The sequence below is a fragment of the Pangasianodon hypophthalmus genome, chromosome 3 (assembly GCF_027358585.1).
Source record: "Pangasianodon hypophthalmus isolate fPanHyp1 chromosome 3, fPanHyp1.pri, whole genome shotgun sequence".
NCBI lineage: Eukaryota > Metazoa > Chordata > Actinopteri > Siluriformes > Pangasiidae > Pangasianodon > Pangasianodon hypophthalmus.
The window spans coordinates 33,864,505-33,884,504 of NC_069712.1; the positions used below are offsets into that span (position 1 = coordinate 33,864,505).

General features: G+C 43.7%; 2 protein-coding genes across 5 annotated transcripts in view; one reads left to right on the forward strand and one right to left on the reverse strand.

Moving 5' to 3' along the window:
• The window catches only part of rtn1a (reticulon 1a), a 21,199-nt gene extending 3,230 nt beyond the window's left edge, over positions 1-17,969 (forward strand). The window contains exons 2-9 of one of the 3 annotated variants that reach the window (XM_034301304.2): positions 1,464-2,168; positions 2,253-2,993; positions 12,751-12,958; positions 15,003-15,141; positions 15,399-15,468; positions 15,838-15,884; positions 17,124-17,182; positions 17,312-17,969. In XM_034301304.2, the coding sequence (XP_034157195.2) occupies positions 1,464-2,168; positions 2,253-2,993; positions 12,751-12,958; positions 15,003-15,141; positions 15,399-15,468; positions 15,838-15,884; positions 17,124-17,182; positions 17,312-17,354 (2,012 nt within the window). In that variant the 3' untranslated portion in view covers positions 17,355-17,969. Of the gene's footprint in view, positions 1-1,463; positions 2,169-2,252; positions 2,994-5,797; positions 5,958-8,471; positions 8,620-12,750; positions 12,959-15,002; positions 15,142-15,398; positions 15,469-15,837; positions 15,885-17,123; positions 17,183-17,311 lie in introns of those variants that run through there. The other 2 variants (XM_034301311.2, XM_034301315.2) reach the window with 2 other exon arrangements.
• A 1,603-nt stretch (positions 17,970-19,572) lies between these two features.
• tdrd9 (tudor domain containing 9) overlaps positions 19,573-20,000 on the reverse strand; it is a 15,065-nt gene continuing 14,637 nt past the window's right edge. For both annotated transcript variants that reach the window (XM_034302075.2, XM_034302071.2), the window contains exons 34-35: position 20,000; positions 19,573-19,843 (exon numbers count right to left, since the gene is read on the reverse strand). The exon at position 20,000 is cut by the window's right edge and continues 72 nt beyond it. In XM_034302075.2, coding sequence (XP_034157966.2) covers positions 19,745-19,843; position 20,000 — 100 coding nt within the window. In that variant the 3' untranslated portion in view covers positions 19,573-19,744. The remainder of the gene's footprint in view (positions 19,844-19,999) is intronic.

Below are 20,000 nucleotides of genomic sequence, written 5' to 3' on the forward strand. Positions count from 1 at the left end.
GTATAAACAGTATAACTCATTTAAAGGGAAGAAATGCCGCTGTGTTTACTGCTGATGCTCTCAGCCGCCATGCTGATCTGATGAGAGGTCAGAAGCTTGAAATAATGAGTCACATTCTGCTCATACTGAACATCCTGTACATGCTCTCGGGTCTGTTAGTCTTTACTCTACACCTGTGTACTGTACTGATGTAGAATCACACTATCAGATGTCTCCCAGAAGACTACCGGCTCCCTTTTGAGTCTGGTTCTTCTCGAGGTTTCTTCCTCATGTTCTCTCAGGGAGTTTTTTTCCTCATCACCGTCACCTCTGAATCATTAGGATCTAAATCAATCTGTAACGCTGCGCTCTGACAAAGTGTACTGGTGAAAGCGCTGTATACATAAACATGAACTGAATTAACATAGAAATCAGCATCATAAGCGTGTGTGTGTGTGTGTGTATGTGTGTGTGTGTGTGTGTTTTGGCTGGGAAGAAGGCAGAAACAAACTGGCAGCATACCTCCGTGTTTCTATACATGAGCTGGAGCTTTAAGTCCTTTTCCTCTGCCCTCTACACACACACACACACACACACACACACACACACAGAGGATAGGAGTCTATTTATAGCAGCTGGCCCACGCTGTCTCTCAGACTGTGGGAATTAAAACACTGCATGTTACACAACAGTTCACTGAGGACTGAGGATAAACGCTGCTGAGTGGGCGGGGCCTGGCTGGGAGTGGGCGGGGTTTGTGCACTCATTTCCGCTTTCAGTGTACATCTGCAGTTCTTCACTGTTATATTAAGAGCTTTTTACATTATCGGCTGGAGGGAAGTGTGTTAAATGAGCAGACATTTGTGCTGCATTGTAATTATCGACTGCTCTTCTGTGATTGTGTAACGGATTACTTTGTTCATAAATATCTGGAAAAATGTCATTACTCATTAATTTACTTCTAATTTACTCTGTAAACCAAATTAATAAAGCAACTGTTCTGATTTATTCATCCTGAACACTTTTACTGAGGAAAAAAGTGAAACGGTACTATCTGTTTTTATTTATTAAGATCGTGTTGTAGTGCGCGAGTGACCCCTGATTGTATTTTGTTGATCTGAAAGAAAAAAAAAAGCAGGATGGCAGTTTTATAAGTTTTCTGGTCCCATCTCTAATTAGGAAACTTGGGGAAGTGGACAAGGACATGGTGAAACTCTCTCTCTCTCTCTCTCTCTCTCTCACACACACACACACACACACACACACACAAAGTCATCTTACACTGGTATTAAACCTGCTCAGGCAAGAGAGAGAGAGAGAGAGAGAGAGAGAGAGAGGATGATCTGCTCTATCTACCCTTCACCTCTCAGTGCTTATATATAGGCTATGCACATAGTGTGTGTGTGTGTGTGTGTGAAATGCTATGAAATTTTCAGTATCACGTATAAAAGCTCTCTCTCTCTCTCTCTCTCTCTCTCTCTCAGACTCTGTGTCTGATCTTTTCCTGAACGCTTCCTCCGAGCGGAGTGACCTCTACACCTCCCTCCTCTCCTCCAACTCCTCCTCCTCAAACCCGTTCAGCACTAGCGTTCCTCTCTTCTCCTCCGAGGATGATCGTTCTCCTCTCGCTCCTCTGGGGAGCGACTCTGGGATTGGGATGACCCCTGGTGACCCCTGCGACCTCCACACCCAAAAAAACGAGCCCTACAACTACATGGATATGAGCGACGACCTTTGTGACCTCAGTAACCGTAGCAGTACTGGGGCAAAAAAGCAGCCAATAAGGAGCCGCATGGATGATGATGATGATGATGAAGATAAGGATGAAAAAGGATCCATGGATTTTAAGGCGAGGATGGAGAAGGAGGTGTTCGATTTGGGAAGCTACCTGGAGAAGAATCCTGAAAACCTGGCAGTGAAGGGAGACTTGGGAAACACCTTTCCGTACGTGGAGGACCAATCAGATGACGAGTTACTGGAGGACAGGCCACGCCTTGGCAGTCCAGTGAAGATCACTGTGACAATGGATTCCTGTATCCTAGCAACCGAGCAAGCAAGAGGTGGACTGTCTGAGAGGGAAAGCGTGCTGAGTTTGGGAAAAGAAGGCGTTCCCACGGTAACGCTGTCCGAACCAGAGGATGACAGCGCTGCTTCATCTGTCAATCATTCCCCTAGCCACTCCCCTACAGGTAAACCACACCCACTTACATCACCCAACACACACCTTCTCTCATAAACTTCGTGTTTCTCACTCTGTCTCTGTCTCCTCACAGGAAGAGAGTCGCCCTCAGACATCTTGTTCCAGCCCGTAGGGATGAAGTGCGTGAACAACAGCGCCCTCTACCAGGCCACCAAGGGCCCTGTGAAGGCCTCGGCACGATTTGGGACGCGGGACAGCGGAGAATCCGGAGACTCCGAAATCGAACCTGATTCCCCAAGACGTGAAAAGCATTCCAGCGTCAAAGACAGACCTGGCAACCCGTTTGAGCCGACAGTTGCAGGTGTGGAGGTGAATCGAGGCAACAAGGGAAGATCTGAGGTTTCCGTGAACATGAAGAAGGAATCTGTGCAACATGGCAACCCTCCGCTTTACAGCCTGCTGCGTGAGGAGAGGGAGGCGGAGCTAGACAGCGACCTGCTCATCGAGTCAGCTTCTGAGGAGAGCCCGAAGAGGGAGCAGGTAGTGAAGTGCACCCTGAAACCGAGCTCCCCTCCGAGCTCACCTCCACCTGTGAGCAGCGCTGTCTCACCGCCTCTGAAAGTGAAAGAACAGGAAGTAAAGGAAGAAAAGAAGGAAAAGCCCAGCGCAGCACCGAGAGAGGAATCCAACACTCAGCCACAACAACAGGAAGATAAAGTGTTCACTAAAGCCAAGCCTGAAGTGATGGTGTCTTTTGAACAGCGGCCTCTAGAGGACGGAGGCAGTAAAAGCACGGTGATGAGTACTGAAGCAAAAAAGGATCCTAAAGAGGCGGAGCTGCTGCTCTTCCTGCACAACTTCAACAAACAGAAAGGTAAGAAAAGACAAAAAGAGTTTTGCAGTAAAAAAGCAAGAGGAGTGAGGCAGAGGTGGGCGGGGCTAGATTCAGTTTTACCTAATGTAAGTGTAGTTCATTTAGGTTTTAACAGATGTGGGCGGAGTTAGTTTTAGCTTTAACTGATGTGGGCGGAGTTAGTTTATGCTTTAACAGATGTGGGTGGAGTTAGTTTAAGCTTTAACAGATGTGGGCGGAGTTAGTTTAAGCTTTAACAGATGTGGGTGGAGTTAGTTTAAGCTTGAACAGACGTAGGCAGAGTTAGCTTAAGCTTTAATTGATGGGGCGGAGTTAGTTTAAGCTTTAACAGATGGGGCGGAGTTAGTTTTAGCTTTAACTGATGTGGGCAGAGTTAGTTTAAGCTTTAACAGATGGGGCGGAGTTAGTTTTAGCTTTAACTGATGTGGGCAGAGTTAGTTTAAGCTTTAACAGATGGGGCGGAGTTAGTTTTAGCTTTAACTGATGTGGGCGGAGTTAGCTTAAGCTTTAACTGATGGGGCGGAGTTAGTTTAAGCTTTAACAGATGTGGGTGGAGTTAGTTTTAGCTTTAACTGATGTGGGCGGAGTTAGCTTAAGCTTTAACTGATGGGGCGGAGTTAGTTTAAGCTTTAACAGATGGGGCGGAGTTAGTTTTAGCTTTAACAGATGGGGCGGAGTTAGTTTTAGCTTTAACTGATGTGGGCGGAGTTAGCTTAAGCTTTAACTGATGGGGCGGAGTTAGTTTAAGCTTTAACAGATGTGGGTGGAGTTAGTTTATGCTTTAACAGATGTGGGCGGAGTTAGCTTAAGCTTTAACTGATGGGGCGGAGTTAGTTTAAGCTTTAACAGATGTGGGTGGAGTTAGTTTAAGCTTTAACAGATGGGGCGGAGTTAGTTTAAGCTTTAACAGATGGGGCGGAGTTAGTTTAAGCTTTAACAGATGTGGGCGGAGTTAGTTTAGGCTTTAAAGTAATAGGTGTGATTAAGATGGGACATGATGGAGTTTGAGTTTACACTTTACCCTTTGCAGCTGGAGGCGGAGTTAGTTTCAAAGATGAGGAGGTGCTCATTGGTCAATTGCTATACGATGTCATTATGACATCATATATATATATATATATATATATATATATATATATATATATATATATATATATATATATATATATATATATAGTCATGTCTGATTTATTTATATCTGTATTGCTGACCTGTGAGTTTAGTGAAGAATTACACTAAATACTCTCGTTATATAGAAATAAGCACACAGTGTACAGATTGTAAATATTTAAATGTGTGAAATTTGCATATTGGAATATTGATGTGATGAAGGTCATTTTATTATCAGCACTTCTGTCACTTCAACATTCTGACGGTCAGCTAATGATTAATTAATGACCAATTAATCTTCTTCCCTCAATGAAATCCAAATCTGATTACTAACAGAATTCTGGGTGCAAATTAAGTTTCTCAGAAACTGTGTGTGTGTGTGAGGTGGGGAGAGAGAGAGAGGGAGAGAGAGTGTGTGTGAGTGTGTGTGTGTGTGTGTGTGTGTGGGTGTGTGAGCAACTTTTTCAGGTCAGATGCTGGAATCTGAAAGCACTAATGCTGTAAACCATGTTTTTATGTAAGCTCCTTGTAAACTGGGGCAACACACACTCTCTCTCTCTCACACACACACACAAAACCTCAATTACTCATGAAGACACAGATGCATGCTACTGTATAAACACACACACACACACACACACACACACTGAATGTTCTGGAATGCAAAAAAAGCAGGTCACTGTCTCTTTGCTGCCATTTTTGCCTGCAGAGGGCAATAAAGTACTTGGAATGCGCACGCGCACACACACACACACACACACACGCACACACACACACATTCATCATCATGAAATTAGGTTCTGCTTTCTAAAATAATATGCAATATATAAGACTGTCTGGAAAACTGTGTGTGTCTCACTCGCTCCCTCTCTCTCTCTCTCTCTCTCTCTCTCTCTCTCTCACACACACACACACACACACACACACAAACAGTATCATCATAAAATAATTAAATAACGGCTTATAATATTCACATTATATAACACTGATGTCACACACACACACACACAGATCACTCGCAGGTCCTGCAGTTGCCATGGCGACGCGAGAAGGGTGTGGGCTTAGGCTGACACCCTTGTGGCGTGATTGGCTGTTGCCGTGGCGACAGGGTGTGGGGAGGAGAGAAGGATGCTGAGATCAACAGTAATAGATGCAATAAACAGAATTATATTAAAGCTAATTATACGTTATATGAAATTATATTTATTAAATTACAATAGAAATCTCTATTTATTTAACAACCTACTGTCATTGGATGGTAAATGTAGCATCACACACACACTCACACACACACACACACACACACACACACACACACACACCCCTAGCTAATCTAACACAAAATACAATACTCTGAAAAAGTATTGGCACCCCTCTACCACATCTGATGGATATACATTTATTTGTGAAGCTGGAGTGTTATGCCTCAGTGGCTGCAGTGGAGACTGCAGTGTTTACCATGTGATCGCCCCACCTCTGTCTGTCTCTCTCTTTCTGTCTCTCTCTTTCTGTCTCTCTCTTTCTCTCACTGTCTCTCGCTCTCTCTGTTTGCTGAAGTGCCTCTTTGTCACTACACAGTCGGTAGCATCGCATTAGATTCTCCTCCCATCCCGTCCCCACCCTCCCCCCCCCTCCCCCTCCCTCTCTCTCTCCCCCCCTCCCTCTCTCTCTCTCTCTCTCTCTCTCTCCCTCTCTCCTCCACCCCTCCCTCTGGTCACCTTTTCTGCCCATTCATGCTGTTCAGAGTCAGACAGAGAACACAAAGGAAAAGAGAACAGGAACAGAAGAGAGGAAAGCGGTAGAATATGGATTGTGGGAAGAAGGAGTGTCCGTGGAGTGGATGGAAAAGCCACGGTACTGCTGTGTGTGTGTGTGTGTTTGTGTGTGTAAGTGTTAGCTATATGCTACGGTGTATGAATGCTTTTATGCTACATTCAGTATCATGGTGCTGTGATGCAGAACTTAATGACCCTTTTTGTATATTGAGTTTGTGAATTTGTCAGTGAGTGATGATGGGGTGTGTTTGGAGATGAGTGATGTGTTTGGGGTGTGTTTGGAGGTCAGTGATGCTGCATTTGGATTGTGTCTGGAGTGTGTTTGGAGGTGAGTGATGGTGAGTTTGTGTTTGGGGTGTGTTTGGAGGTGAGTGATGCTGAGTTTGTGTTTGGGGTGTTTGGAGGTGAGTGACGGTGCGCTTGTGTTTGGAGTGTGTTTGGGGTGTGTTTGGAGGTGAGTGATGCTGCATTTGTGTTTGGGGTGTGTTTGGAGGTGAGTGATGCTGAGTTTGTGTTTGGAGTGTGTTTGGAGGTGAGTGATGCAGCATTTGTGTTTGGGGTGTGTTTGGAGGTGAGTGATGCTGAGTTTGTGTTTGGGGTGTGTTTGGAGGTGAGTTATGCTGAGTTTGTGTTTGGGGTGTTTGGAGGTGAGTGATCCTGAGTTTGTGTTTGGAGTGTGTTTGGAGGTGAGTGATCCTGAGTTTGTGTTTGGAGTGTGTTTGGAGGTGAGTTATGCTGAGTTTGTGTTTGGGGTGTGTTTGGAGGTGAGTGATGCTGAGTTTGTGTTTGGGGTGTTTGGAGGTGAGTGACGGTGCGCTTGTGTTTGGAGTGTGTTTGGGGTGTGTTTGGAGGTGAGTTATGCTGAGTTTGTGTTTGGAGTGTGTTTGGAGGTGAGTGATGCAGCATTTGTGTTTGGGGTGTTTGGAGGTGAGTGATGTTGCACTTGTGTTTGGAGTGTGTTTGGGGTGTTTGGAGGTGAGTGATGCTGAGTTTGTGTTTGGAGTGTGTTTGGAGGTGAGTGATGCAGCATTTGTGTTTGGAGTGTGTTTGGAGGTGAGTGATGCTGCATTTGGATTGCGTTTGAAGTGTGTTTGGGGTGTTTGGAGGTGAGTGATGGTGCGCTTTTGTTTGGAGTTTGTTTGGGGTGTGTTTGGAGGTGAGTTATGCCGAGTTTGTGTTTGGGGTGTGTTTGGAGGTGAGTGATGCTGAGTTTGTGTTTGGGGTGTGTTTGGAGGTGAGTGATCCTGAGTTTGTGTTTGGAGTGTGTTTGGAGGTGAGTGATGCAGCATTTGTGTTTGGAGTGTGTTTGGAGGTGAGTGATGCTGCATTTGGATTGCGTTTGGAGTGTGTTTGGGGTGTTTGGAGGTGAGTGATGTTGCGCTTGTGTTTGGGGTGTGTTTGGGGTGTTTGGAGGTGAGTGATGCTGAGTTTGTGTTTGGGGTGTTTGGAGTGTGTTTGGAGGTGAGTGATGCTGCATTTGGATTGTGTTTGGAGTGTGTTTGGGGTGTTTGGAGGTGAGTGATGCAGCATTTGTGTTTGGAGTGTGTTTGGAGGTGAGTGATGGTGCGCTTGTGTTTGGGGTGTGTTTGGAAGTGAGCTGCTCTTTCTGGATGAGGAGCCTGTTGCCACAGCAACCAGGCCCCACCAACCATGATTACATCATTTCTGTCTGTAGACACACAGCGGGTGGGTCATTTCCTATAACAGACTCGTGTTCGCCTGTTTTTGCTTTCACTCTGATAAAAATAAGATCAGTGCTCTCTATATATACACACAGCATATTATACAAATATAATTATGCGCATATATTCATCAGTAATTTTATCATCAGTAGCTTCATATGCTGGATATACATTTCTCTCATTTCTCTCTCTGTATTTGATTTACTTTTACAAAACATGCACTCTCATCAAATACATAATTTAACTTAATTCTCATTAACTGACATCACTGATCAACAATATGTACTCCGTTTCCACGGCAATGACCTTTCAACCAGGAAGGGCAAGAGGTGCTGGCATGGCTGCTATGTTGGCATTTAGAGTTATATTTATACAAACACACACACACACACACACACACACACACACACGCACACACGCACAGAGACTCCTACCCACAATGCTATTTTAAATAGCGTGAAGATGAAGGACATTTTGCACTCTCTGATTTTCAGCAGCCTTTTTATCTCCCATGAGCTTTTTCATCATCTGAGGCGCTGTGTGTGTGTGTGTGTGTGTGTGTGTGTGTAAAGGAGGGAAATTGGAGCACCGTATCTATGGCAACTATCACCACCTTACCTACTTTTCCTCCTCATCTCTCCTTCAAACTTGAAGTCAAAAACACACACACACACACACAACTCTTCCTCTGAGTGGTCAGTCTTGTTGGTATATCGACACACTTCACACAGTGCGTGTGTGTGTGTGTGCGTTCTTTTCGTTCGGCGCACTTGTCAGTGGGTATGTGTGGTATTAAGATCTGTGTGTGTGTGTGTGTGTGTGTGTGTGTGTGTTTGATCAGCTAGCCAATACCAGTGGGAGTTCTGCCTTTCTCACTCTATCAGTGTGCAAATGTTCTCTCTCTCTCTCTCTCTCTCTCTCTCCCTCTGTCGTTTTATTTATCGCTCTCTCCCCCTCTCGCCCCCCCTCTCCCTGTCTTTCCTTTTGTGTGCTTGCTCAGCTGCTGTCTTTCTCTCTTTTCTTTCTCTCTCTGTTTCTCTGCAGTCATGGGCGGTACAGGTCAGTCTTTTTCTCGGCTTTGTTAGCTTTATTTATTTCATTAACACTTCCGATTTAACCGGGTGTGTATTATGTGTTTTGACCTTGCGTGTGTGTGTGTGTGTGTGTGTGTGTGTGTGTGTGTGTGTGTTCTGGATTAGTTTTGACTCAGGTTGCACAATTGACTTGCAGCGGTGAATGTTAGCACGTATTATTAACAATATTAGTTATATTACGAACATTTATTGTAAATATTCTGATCGCTGGACATCATCTGTCCTGATTAAAGCTGATCTCGAGTCTGTCGAGACACTGAGAGGAACAAACGTGGAACAAACGGACGATAACAGCTGCTGCCCACGTTAAAGTCGTCATGAAGGCTGTTAATGAAGATTTTTATTATTTTTTTAAACATACACGTCAGGAGTCTAACCTGACTTTGAGCTTGACTCGGTTTTGTCCTTTGCGATATTTTAGCCGCTAAAACAGGAAGATTGTTTCGTAACTCGTGGGTCTCTTGTGCCTCATTGTAAAGTTTGAACCTCACACCTGTCTCAGGTACATTTAGTACAGGGGTTAAAGCGAGCCGGAACGGAGTTCAAAATTACAATTAAAAGGTTTTCTGAGGTGGGATGGACGGCAGGAACCAAACTCGTGATCATCGCGTCACAGAAACAATAATCGTATTTCACATAAAAAAAAAATAATAATAATGAAGAACTAATCATGTTTTATTTAAAAAAAAAAAAAAAAACTCGTCCAGTTTAACACCCAAACACCGAGAGGTGGGAACGTAAACGATAAAACTGTCCAACTGTTCATCGAACTGAACTTGTAATGATAAATGTTATACTCTTATCTTTAATTTAGTTCAATTTAGTACATGGGAACGTAGCTAGCTTGGTGATTACGTTAGCTACGTAGCTAGGTAGCTAGACCACAGACTCGATACTAGACACACGAAATTAATTGAAATCTGCTGTTTCTAGTGAAACGTTTAATGGGTCCACGTCATCTCAATAATGTTTGTCACATCGAATTAGCTTAATGTTAGCCTGTGTGTGTGGAGAGACGAAAACGTAAGCTACGTTGAACCGAAACCGCAACCTCGGGGTTAAATCTGACACAAAATGGTTGATATCTTCTGTTAAAGTGCGTTACGTATACGATACTCAGCTTTGAGCTTGTCCTTTAAGGTAATTATGGTAAAATCTAGAAATCTAGGTTTAGCAAGCAACAGCCAAAGCTATCGATCCAGCTAACAGAAAACGTTATCAAACCATACAGTAACAAATTTATCCAGTTCTATTTGTTTAAAGTTATAGAAAAAAGTGTTGCACCATGTTTATGAACAGATCACCACTTCAGAAGTCTAGGTTTTCTGATTAGCAGTTGATGCTTAGCTTAAATAGTGTAAAAAAAATTTAATAAATAGTGTAATTGTAGCTGTTCTGAGTCTTTTCTTAGTAATTTATCGACATATCTGAGGTAAACATTGACGTTTCCGATCATTTCCGTGATCAGTTTTTGTTTCTATCTGTGCATAAAACATAAAACAGCTACACTGTACCTAGCTAAATAGCTAGCCTCATTCGTTAGCTAGCTTATATTGTTTCCCATGAATCATGTGTCTCATGATTTTAACCACAAAACACAACAAACATTCATTTGAATGAACGATCGCTGTAAATACGGTTTTCTCACACTTGCTTATCAGTTAGGGAAAATTAAACGCTGTAGAAAAGTTAGAGAAGGTTATGTTATTAAAAAAAAAAAAAAAAAAGTTCTTAAGAAAACCTGATGGATTCAAACCCCGTCCCCTTTCTCAGGCTTTAAAGGGTTAACGCTGTATAGAGCGTAATGTAAAATGGCCGACATTTCGTTCTGCCCTCTTCGGCTAAAATTAGCGCTGTGGGGACTGGAGGGAGAATCGCTCAGGAGACTTCTCTCTCTCTCTCTCTCTCTTTTCTCCTTTCTTTTCATCACTGATGCTGATTGAAACTGTCGCCATAGCGACTGAAACCAGACGATCTGGACTGAGAAGTGCTGGTTCTCATGGCAACATGTGCGAGTTAGCACCTCGATCGTTCAGACACGACATCGATGTAAAACTCGTGTTTATGACCATAAAGATTAGCTTAGTTTTGTTAGCATTAAATACGATACGTGCTGATCAGAATCCACATATATAGCTGATCCTTTTTTTTTAATTATTATTATTGTTCAAATTTTGCTTCTTTCATTTTGTACTTAAACTATCTGGCTAACATATTAGCCAACACGTTAAGTACTGAAAGCTTACACGGATTAGCGTGCTAACCGCAATCACTACAGTCACTCCACACAGACGTTTAAAAAACTAGTAAATGTTTACGATTAAATCAAGCGATGTTTGTTTCTTCAAGATGGCCGCCGTTGCGGTTTTCATCTATGCACTACACTTTTATCCATTTTTTTATCCAAGTGTGTTGTCATCATTTCTTTTTTTTTTTTTTTTAAACTGGAAATCTGTTTGAGGTTAAAACCTTGACGCATGTTGGGATGTTTGTTACCATGATGTGAGTCATTAGTGTACGTTAGCGGTTAGCTATATTAGCCTCATTGCTGTCCATTATGTTACTGTAACTAGCCACATTTATTGTGTTTAGCTAAAGTCAAAGTAACAGGAGAAGAAGTGTGTAGTGTGTGTGTGATTTTTTTCCCCCCTCCAAGACATTTGTTTAGGCGGGTCACTTTAAGCCCTTATCAAAACACACTCGATAACATTTTAGCAAATGTCCTCGCCAGCCCCGCGTGTGTGTGTGTGTGTGTGTGTGTGTGTGTGTGTGTGTGTGTCTGAGACACGGCCAGGTGTCAGGGGTAACCACATGGCAGAAAGTATTGTAATTTTAGAAGATGAAGAGAGAGACTTAAAATAAATATCTCTATCAATATATATACATTAATATAAAGGAGAGTCAAATGAAAACCTTAATTTTAATTTTAAAAGATTTAGCACTGTTTATTGCAAACAAGTACCACAGAAAAAGTGTATAATGTTTCTGCATTATCTCCAGTTCCTTAGGGGAGCATAACGAGTGTCCGGATTACTCTAGGGGAAGAAAAAAAAAAACGTGATTCGATTCTAATTTATGTTGCAATTTTAAGGTTTTCATTTGACTCGTGTATATAACCTTACAATAAACAGACACACAAATAAATCTGATCACATCTTTAAAAAAAAATTGACATGCAAAAACAAACAAACAAACAACAAAAAAAAAAACCACCTGAGTGTCCTGGAACAGAATCAGTGGAAACAGGACGTTTAGCTCACGATTAATCTTACGGAAGACGAAGGGGGACGGATTTATTAAAAATAAATATATGTCATTATATCCGCTCAAATATCCTTCAGTCAGAAAATACTAAAATACATCGAGCGAGAAATCCGGCTTAATAATTTAATAAGACGTTTATTTGATTTATTAATACTTACGTGTTTAATCAGCGATGCATGTAAACATTTTAATTATAAATATTTAAAATTCTACACTGCGCTAGTTTTAAACTCTCAGCGTATCGTTTAGGATTCGACTTCACACACTGACTCGAATATAACGCTGATTAAAGCAGCAAGAAGAAACAAACGTTTAAAAAGATATCGCAAGATGAAGAGTGACGACGCGTGTGTGTGTGTGTGTGTTCATAACATAACCATAAACGTAAAGAAAAACTGAATTGGGTCTCAGGTACGTGAACATGCAGCGAATGTTTATAATTTTGCGTAACGTTTATCGTTTGAGAAACGTTAATAATAAAATGCTTTTACTTTAACTTTAAAGGCAGAAACTTGTCGTTCAGTCGCTACTCGATTCGCTGTCGCCGTTTTCAAAGCAACCTGCAGGTGATAAATTAAAATTAATCGAATTAGCATTGACTCCGCCCACTATTTTATTTTCACATGTTTAGGCAGGACTGTGTCAAATGATACATATACACTAAGGTAAAAAAAAACCACACACACACACACACACACACACACACACACACAGAGCTAACTCTGAGCTTGTGTGTGTTTTCATTAGCACTCAGAACGCTTAAAATGATTCCAGTGCACTTTGTGTCATATTAATGTGTGTGTGTGTGTGTGTGTGTGTGTGTGTTGGACAGTGGTGGACCTGCTGCACTGGCGGGACATGAGACAGACGGCCGTGTTGTTCAGCAGCGTGTTGTTGCTGCTCTTCTCTCTGACTCAGTTCAGCGTGGTGAGTGTGACGGCGTACCTCGCCCTCGCCGCGCTCTCCACCACCATCAGCTTCAGAGTGTACAAGTCCGTGCTGCAGGCCGTGCAGAAGACCGACGATGGACATCCCTTCAAGTGAGCAACTGTGTGTGTGTGTGTGTGTGTGTGTTAATGCAGAAAACTGTTTCTAAGACGCTTTAAGCCATGTTATGCGTGTGAACATTTCTGTCTCTTCCTACTGAATCGATTCCTAAGAGTCGACTCATTTGAAAATTTGAAACTCTTGTGAAATTTTGAGCCGTGTTTGTGTCCTGTGGCTGAAATTCTTTCCAGAAATCTTCCGGCATCGGATGAATTTTATAAATTTGGCAACAGATCGTGCTCGCGGTCACGCTGCCTCAGACACACGACTCACCGTTTACACTAACCAACCGCTCGGATGTTTAAAAGAGGTTTCTGTGGAAGTGTTTTGATTAAATCACACTGCAAGAGGAACAGTGTTGTACTTATATCCTAAAAAAAAAAAAAAAAAACTCACAAAAAGAACTTCACGTAAATGAGCCGACTCAAACGACTCATCGCTATTTGAGTATCAGAACTGATATGATATGAAATGAATCTGTTCCCAAGACACACATCCTCAATTCATCACTCTCCAAAAGCGCTCGAGTCCCAAGTGGAATGAAAATTGACCATACAGACAGACTATTTACGCAAGTCCGGTATCACTCTAACAATAGCTCATTACCCTGAAACGGTTACTACAGTTACTTCAGGCTGTCAGTGAGTCTGCGTTACCATAGCAACACGCAACCCTCTATCTATCCATCCATCCATGGCTTCACTAAGAACTATTGCAAAAATAAACAAAATATTGAGCCATACTGTGTCTGAAATATCAGTTATTCGATTTTAATTACTTATTTGTAGAACTGTTGTACAAAAGCAACATCACACTCGTGATCGTACTGCTGTACTGAACAACGGCGCGACCGTACTGAACATCGGCGTTACCGTACTGAACAACGGCGCGACCGTACTGAACATCGGCGTTACCGTACTGAACATCGGCGCGACCGTACTGAACATCGGCGCGACCGTACTGAACAACGGCGTTACCGTACTGAACAACGGCGCGACCGCACTGAACATCGGCGTTACCGTACTGAACATCGGCGTTACCGTACTGAACATCGGCGCGACCGTACTGAACATCGGCGTTACCGTACTGAACATCGGCGTTACCGTACTGAACAACGGCGCGACCGTACTGAACATCGGCGTTACCGTACTGAACATCGGCGTTACCGTACTGAACATCGGCGCGACCGTACTGAACATCGGCGTTACCGTACTGAACAACGGCGTTACCGTACTGAACAACGGCGCGACCGCACTGAACATCGGCGTTACCGTACTGAACATCGGCGTTACCGTACTGAACATCGGCGTTACCGTACTGAACATCGGCGTTACCGTACTGAACAACGGCGTTACCGTACTGAACAACGGCGCGACCGCACTGAACATCGGCGTTACCGTACTGAACAACGGCGCGACCGCACTGAACATCGGCGTTACCGTACTGAACATCGGCGTTACCGTACTGAACATCGGCGTTACCGTACTGAACAACGGCGCGACCGCACTGAACATCGGCGTTACCGTACTGAACATCGGCGTTACCGTACTGAACATCGGCGTTACCGTACTGAACAATGGCGCGGCCGTACTGAACATCGGCGCGGCCGTACTGAACATCGGCGTTACCGTACTGAACATCGGCGTTACCGTACTGAACAACCTGCGGCCAAATTCAAACCTAATTTTCACACACACTCAATTCCATGACAAATGAGGTCATGTGACTTCCAAGGGAACCCAGAACAGAAGAGTGCGCTGATGATTAAAAATCCTTTGCAAGCGCCGATGTGATTGCGTTACAGCGGCTTTCTCGCATCCTGTAAAGGTCAAACGTTGAGTGTTACTGATCCAGCAGCGACTCAGCTGAATGTCTATCTGATGTGAGGTAATGGATGTGCACTCAGTGACCTCTCTCTCTCTCTCTCTCTCTCTGTGTCTCTCTCTCTCTCTCTCTCTCTCTCTCTCTCTCTGTGTCTCTCTCTCTCTCTCTCTCTCTCTCTGTGTCTCTCTCTCTCTCTCTCTCTCTGTGGGTCAGGGCGTATCTGGAGAAGGAGATCTCCCTCTCTCCCGAGCAGATCAGTAAGTACGTGGAGAAAGTGCAGCTCTATGTGAATCACACGCTGAAGGAGCTGCGCAGGCTTTTCCTCGTCCAGGACCTCGTCGACTCGTTAAAGGTACGAAACCAGCAGCTGTCTCTGTAAACACCTCTATCGTTTAATAATTAAAAATTATTAAAGACACAACAAAACAATTATATCACATTGCTGTATTATAAATGCAGTATCCTGATACGGATCGAACTCATGATCATCATGATGATGTTAAAAAAAAATATTGATTTCTATAATCGTACCAGCATGTTCACACCCTGAGTCTGAGAAAGAGGGGAAAAAAACGTATATTGTGTGTGTGTGTGTGTGTGTGTGTGTAGTTCGCAGTGTTGATGTGGTTGCTGACGTACGTCGGCGCTCTGTTTAACGGCCTCACTCTGCTCATTCTGGGTAAGAACACACACACACGGTCCAGAACGTTCTGAGCTGTTACCATAGAAACTATAACACATTAATATAAACGTTACGCCATCCTGATAAAGTGTGTATTAATAAGCTGAGAAACACACACACACACACACACACACACACACACACAGCACAGAGTGGTGTGTGTTTATTGTGTGTAGTAATATTTAACAGACACATTCACATATCATAGGGCAATGATTAACACACACACACACACACACACACACACACACACACACACGGTGTTCTGGAGCAGGCTGCTCTGACCTAGCCAACACATTCTGACGACTCTGAAGTCTAACAGGTGTCTCAGGTGTAACCCCCGTGTCCCTCTCTCTCTCCCCCCAGCTGTGGTGTGTGTGTTCACCGTGCCGCTGGTGTACGAGAAATATCAGGTACGATCTGCTTTAAGCGTTACTGTGTCCTGCAGTGTCTCACTTCATCACGAGATGAAAAGAGAGATGAACGAAGGATTAACGCTTATTTTACTTTTAACGTTACAGCTTTTACTCGTAAAGAAAGAACACTACATTTATATTAAAGCTGTCTCTCTCTCTCTCTCTCTCCTGTCTGTCTTTCTCTCCTGTCTGTCTGTCTCTGTCTGTCTCTCTCTCTCTCTCCCGTCTGTCTGTCTCTTTCTTCTCTCTCCCTCTCCTGTCTGTCTTTCTCTCCTGTCTGTCTGTCTGTCTCTTTCTTCTCTCTCTCTCTCCTGTCTGTCTTTCTCTCCTGTCTGTCTGTCTGTCTCTTTCTTCTCTCTCTCTCTCCTGTCTGTCTTTCTCTCCTGTCTGTCTCTTTCTTCTCTCTCTCTCCTGTCTGTCTTTCTCTCCTGTCTGTCTGTCTGTCTCTTTCTTCTCTCTCTCTCTCCTGTCTGTCTCTTTCTTCTCTCTCTCTCTCTCTCTCTCCTGTCTGTCTGTCTCTCTCTCTCTCCCGTCTGTCTGTCTCTTTCTTCTCTCTCCCTCTCCTGTCTGTCTTTCTCTCCTGTCTGTCTGTCTGTCTCTTTCTTCTCTCTCTCTCTCCTGTCTGTCTTTCTCTCCTGTCTGTCTGTCTGTCTCTTTCTTCTCTCTCTCTCTCCTGTCTGTCTCTTTCTTCTCTCTCTCTCTCTCTCTCCTGTCTGTCTGTCTCTCTCTCTCTCCCGTCTGTCTGTCTCTTTCTTCTCTCTCCCTCTCCTGTCTGTCTTTCTCTCCTGTCTGTCTGTCTGTCTCTTTCTTCTCTCTCCCTCTCCTGTCTGTCTTTCTCTCCTGTCTGTCTGTCTGTCTCTTTCTTCTCTCTCCCTCTCCTGTCTGTCTTTCTCTCCTGTCTGTCTGTCTGTCTCTTTCTTCTCTCTCTCTCTCCTGTCTGTCTTTCTCTCCTGCCTGTCTGTCTGTCTCTTTCTTCTCTCTCTTTCTCTCTCTCCTGTCTGTCTGTCTCTCTCTCCTCTTTCTCCTGTCTGTCGGTCTCTCTCTCTTACTCCCTCTCTCTCTGTGTTCATCATTGTCTGTCTGTCTCTCAATCTCTCTATTTGTACCTTTCTCTGTCTCCGTTTGTTGCTCTCTCTCTCTCATTTGTCTGTGTTTCTCTCTTATTTATCTGTCTCTCTCTCTCTCTCTTTGTATCTGTCTCTCTCTCTCTCTCTCTCTCTCTCTCTCTCTCTACAGAAACAGATAGATCAGTATCTGGGACTTGTGAGAACGCAGGTGAACTCTGTAATGACAAAGTGAGTAAAAATTGAACCGCAGAAACAGAAACACTATGAAGCGCTAAACTCGAGCCTGATGTAGTCCATCTGCTGAGACGTGTGTGTGTGTGTGTGTGTGTAACTTTTGTTTTTTTTTTTATTACGCAGGTTGAGAGAGAAGGTTCCTGGAGCCAAGAGGAAGGATGAATAAAATCCCTCCATCCAAATCCACTAAACACTGCAAAGCCAGTAACGATCGCAGCAATGCTGCGTCCCAATCCTGTTTTTAACACGCCCTCGTTGACTTCCACTTCCAAGGCACGGTGATCAAATGGACATGGCCGCAGCGTTCAGGAGCACAAATTACCCAGAATGCACTGCTCCATGAATCGTAGGCACTGAGGTTTGGGTGGGTTTTTAATCTGATGGAACAAACTAGCGAGTTCGCATGTAGTGTGTAGATCTCGGAGAGGAAATCATTTGCACTACGCCGTTCCTGCTGAGAGTGCACACTCCTCCGTGTGATACGCACTTCATGCGCACTTCTAAGGGGGAGTCAACGAGGGCGTATTAAAGAGGAGCCCGAGTCAGCAGGCGTGTGCCGATAACAAATCACGATTATTACCTGACACCGTATCAGGGTTTATGGTAACAAAATATGATCACATGATTAGCTCTAGCTGTTCCGATTGGATTCGAGAACCTTGGCGGCGTCTCAAACAACGCGTCAGGGATAATCGTGATACGGTTCGTGGTGATTATCGACACATGCCTTAAAAAAAAAACAAACAAACAAGTCACGTTAAAAATTAGCTTAGTTGAATTAGTTGAAACAGCACATGGTAACGAATCTGGATGAAATTAAACCTTGCCAAAAGAAGTTTTTACATTCACGATACCCACGCATGACAAGATTTTCTTTTGCTAACAGAGCGCCAGTTAGACGGTTAAGTTACTTTAATGAGTAAATACTTTCTTAAGGAAAATGGGGAAACGATACGATGTAATTTATCACAGCTTCACTATTGTATGGTCAAATCTCACACACCCGAGAAACGCGCTCTATCTCTCATTTTGCTTCAGATTAAAACGCATGAAAGTCAGTCTTTAGTGAATAATATTTAAAATATCAGTTTTTTTCTGTGTTTTCATTCTGCATTGCTTCAATCTAACTCTAAGAACATCTCTCTCACACACACGAGCACACACACACGAGCACACACACACACGAGCACACACACACACGAGCACACACACACACGAGCACACGCTCCATGCCTGCTCAGTCGCCGTATAACTGCTTACACACAGACACAGACACACACACACACATGCCCACAGACGCACACGCATTAATATGAATATATTGTGAATGATTTTCTCCTGTGTGTGTGTGTGTGTGTGTGTGTGTTGAACACAGCAATTTGAAAGTGTGTTAAGTGTACTTCTGCTTTTGTACAGTCAGGAGCGTGATCAGTTCAGTGTCGTTGGTTTGAGCTCAGCGTGGACTCTGTAACTGTTTGCACTCATGTATTTAATTGATGAACAAAAATAAATAAATGTGCTGTAATGTAAAACGTGTGTGTGTGTGTGTGTGTGGTGTTTTATTAGCTGTGGATAAGTAAAAGTCTGTATTAGAGAAAAACTGCAGCCAAAAAAGTGTCCAAATGATGCATAAAGTTATTACCCATACTGTATTGCAGATTCTATCACAGTCAAAGTCTGGAGCAAAGCTACTGGAGCAAAGAGGCCACGCCCCCTTCACCGAGACTGACAGGCCACGCCCCCTTCACCGAGACTGACAGGCCATGCCCCCTTCACTGAGACAGAGACACAAGCCACGCCCCCTTCACAGTGACTGACAGAGGCCATGCCTCCTTCACTGAGAGAGATACAGAGGCCACGCCTCTTTTACTGTGACTGACAGAGAGGCCACGCCTCCTTTACTGAGAGAGATAGAGAGACCATACCTCCTTTACTGTGACTGACGGACAGAGGCCACGCCTCTTTTACTGTGACTGACAGAGAGGCCACGCCTCCTTGACTGAGAGAGATAGAGAGACCATACCTCCTTCACTGAGACGGAAAGAGGCCACACCTCCTTTACTGAGAGAGATACAGAGGCCACGCCTCCTTTACTGTGACTGACAGACAGAGGCCACGCCTCCTTGACTGAGAATCAGAGGCAACACCTATTTCACAGAGACTGAAAGAGGCCACGCCTCCTTCACTGGGTCTGAATGAGGCCACACCTCTTTCACTGTAGCTAACACACAGGCCACGCCTCCTTCACAGTGACTGATTTACAAAAAGCCACGCCTACCTAAATCGTGTTTGTGCATGATAGACAGACGATGCTGCTAGATTAAAATAAACTAATGAATAAACACTGTGTTTTTGCTAAAGGGTTAAAGGCTTTACAGCGTAAATGCGTAACAAACTCCATTATTTATTGACCAACATAAACACTAGTGCCACCTAGTGGACAGGAGCAACAACTGCAGTCCAACATAATCAGAGAAAATTATATAAATCTAGTCACTGCCAGTCAGTTATTCTGCAGTAAAATCAGGAAACAAACATTATTATAACACAAAACTCTCACATGTTCAGCAGAGTTATAGGGTGCAGCTGAAACAAAACACCTTTAATTCTGCTGTCACCCTTCTGCACAACCTCCATCTGCTGGGAGGGGTCGACCTGAAACACACACACACACACACACACACACACAATAAATTAATTAATTCGTTTTAATTAACCAAAAGAATATTAAAGGTGTATTTTTATGGAGCTCTTTATCCAAAAAGTATGTGGTGTAAATTGTGTGTGAGAGAAAAGGTACGGTTGTGTTACC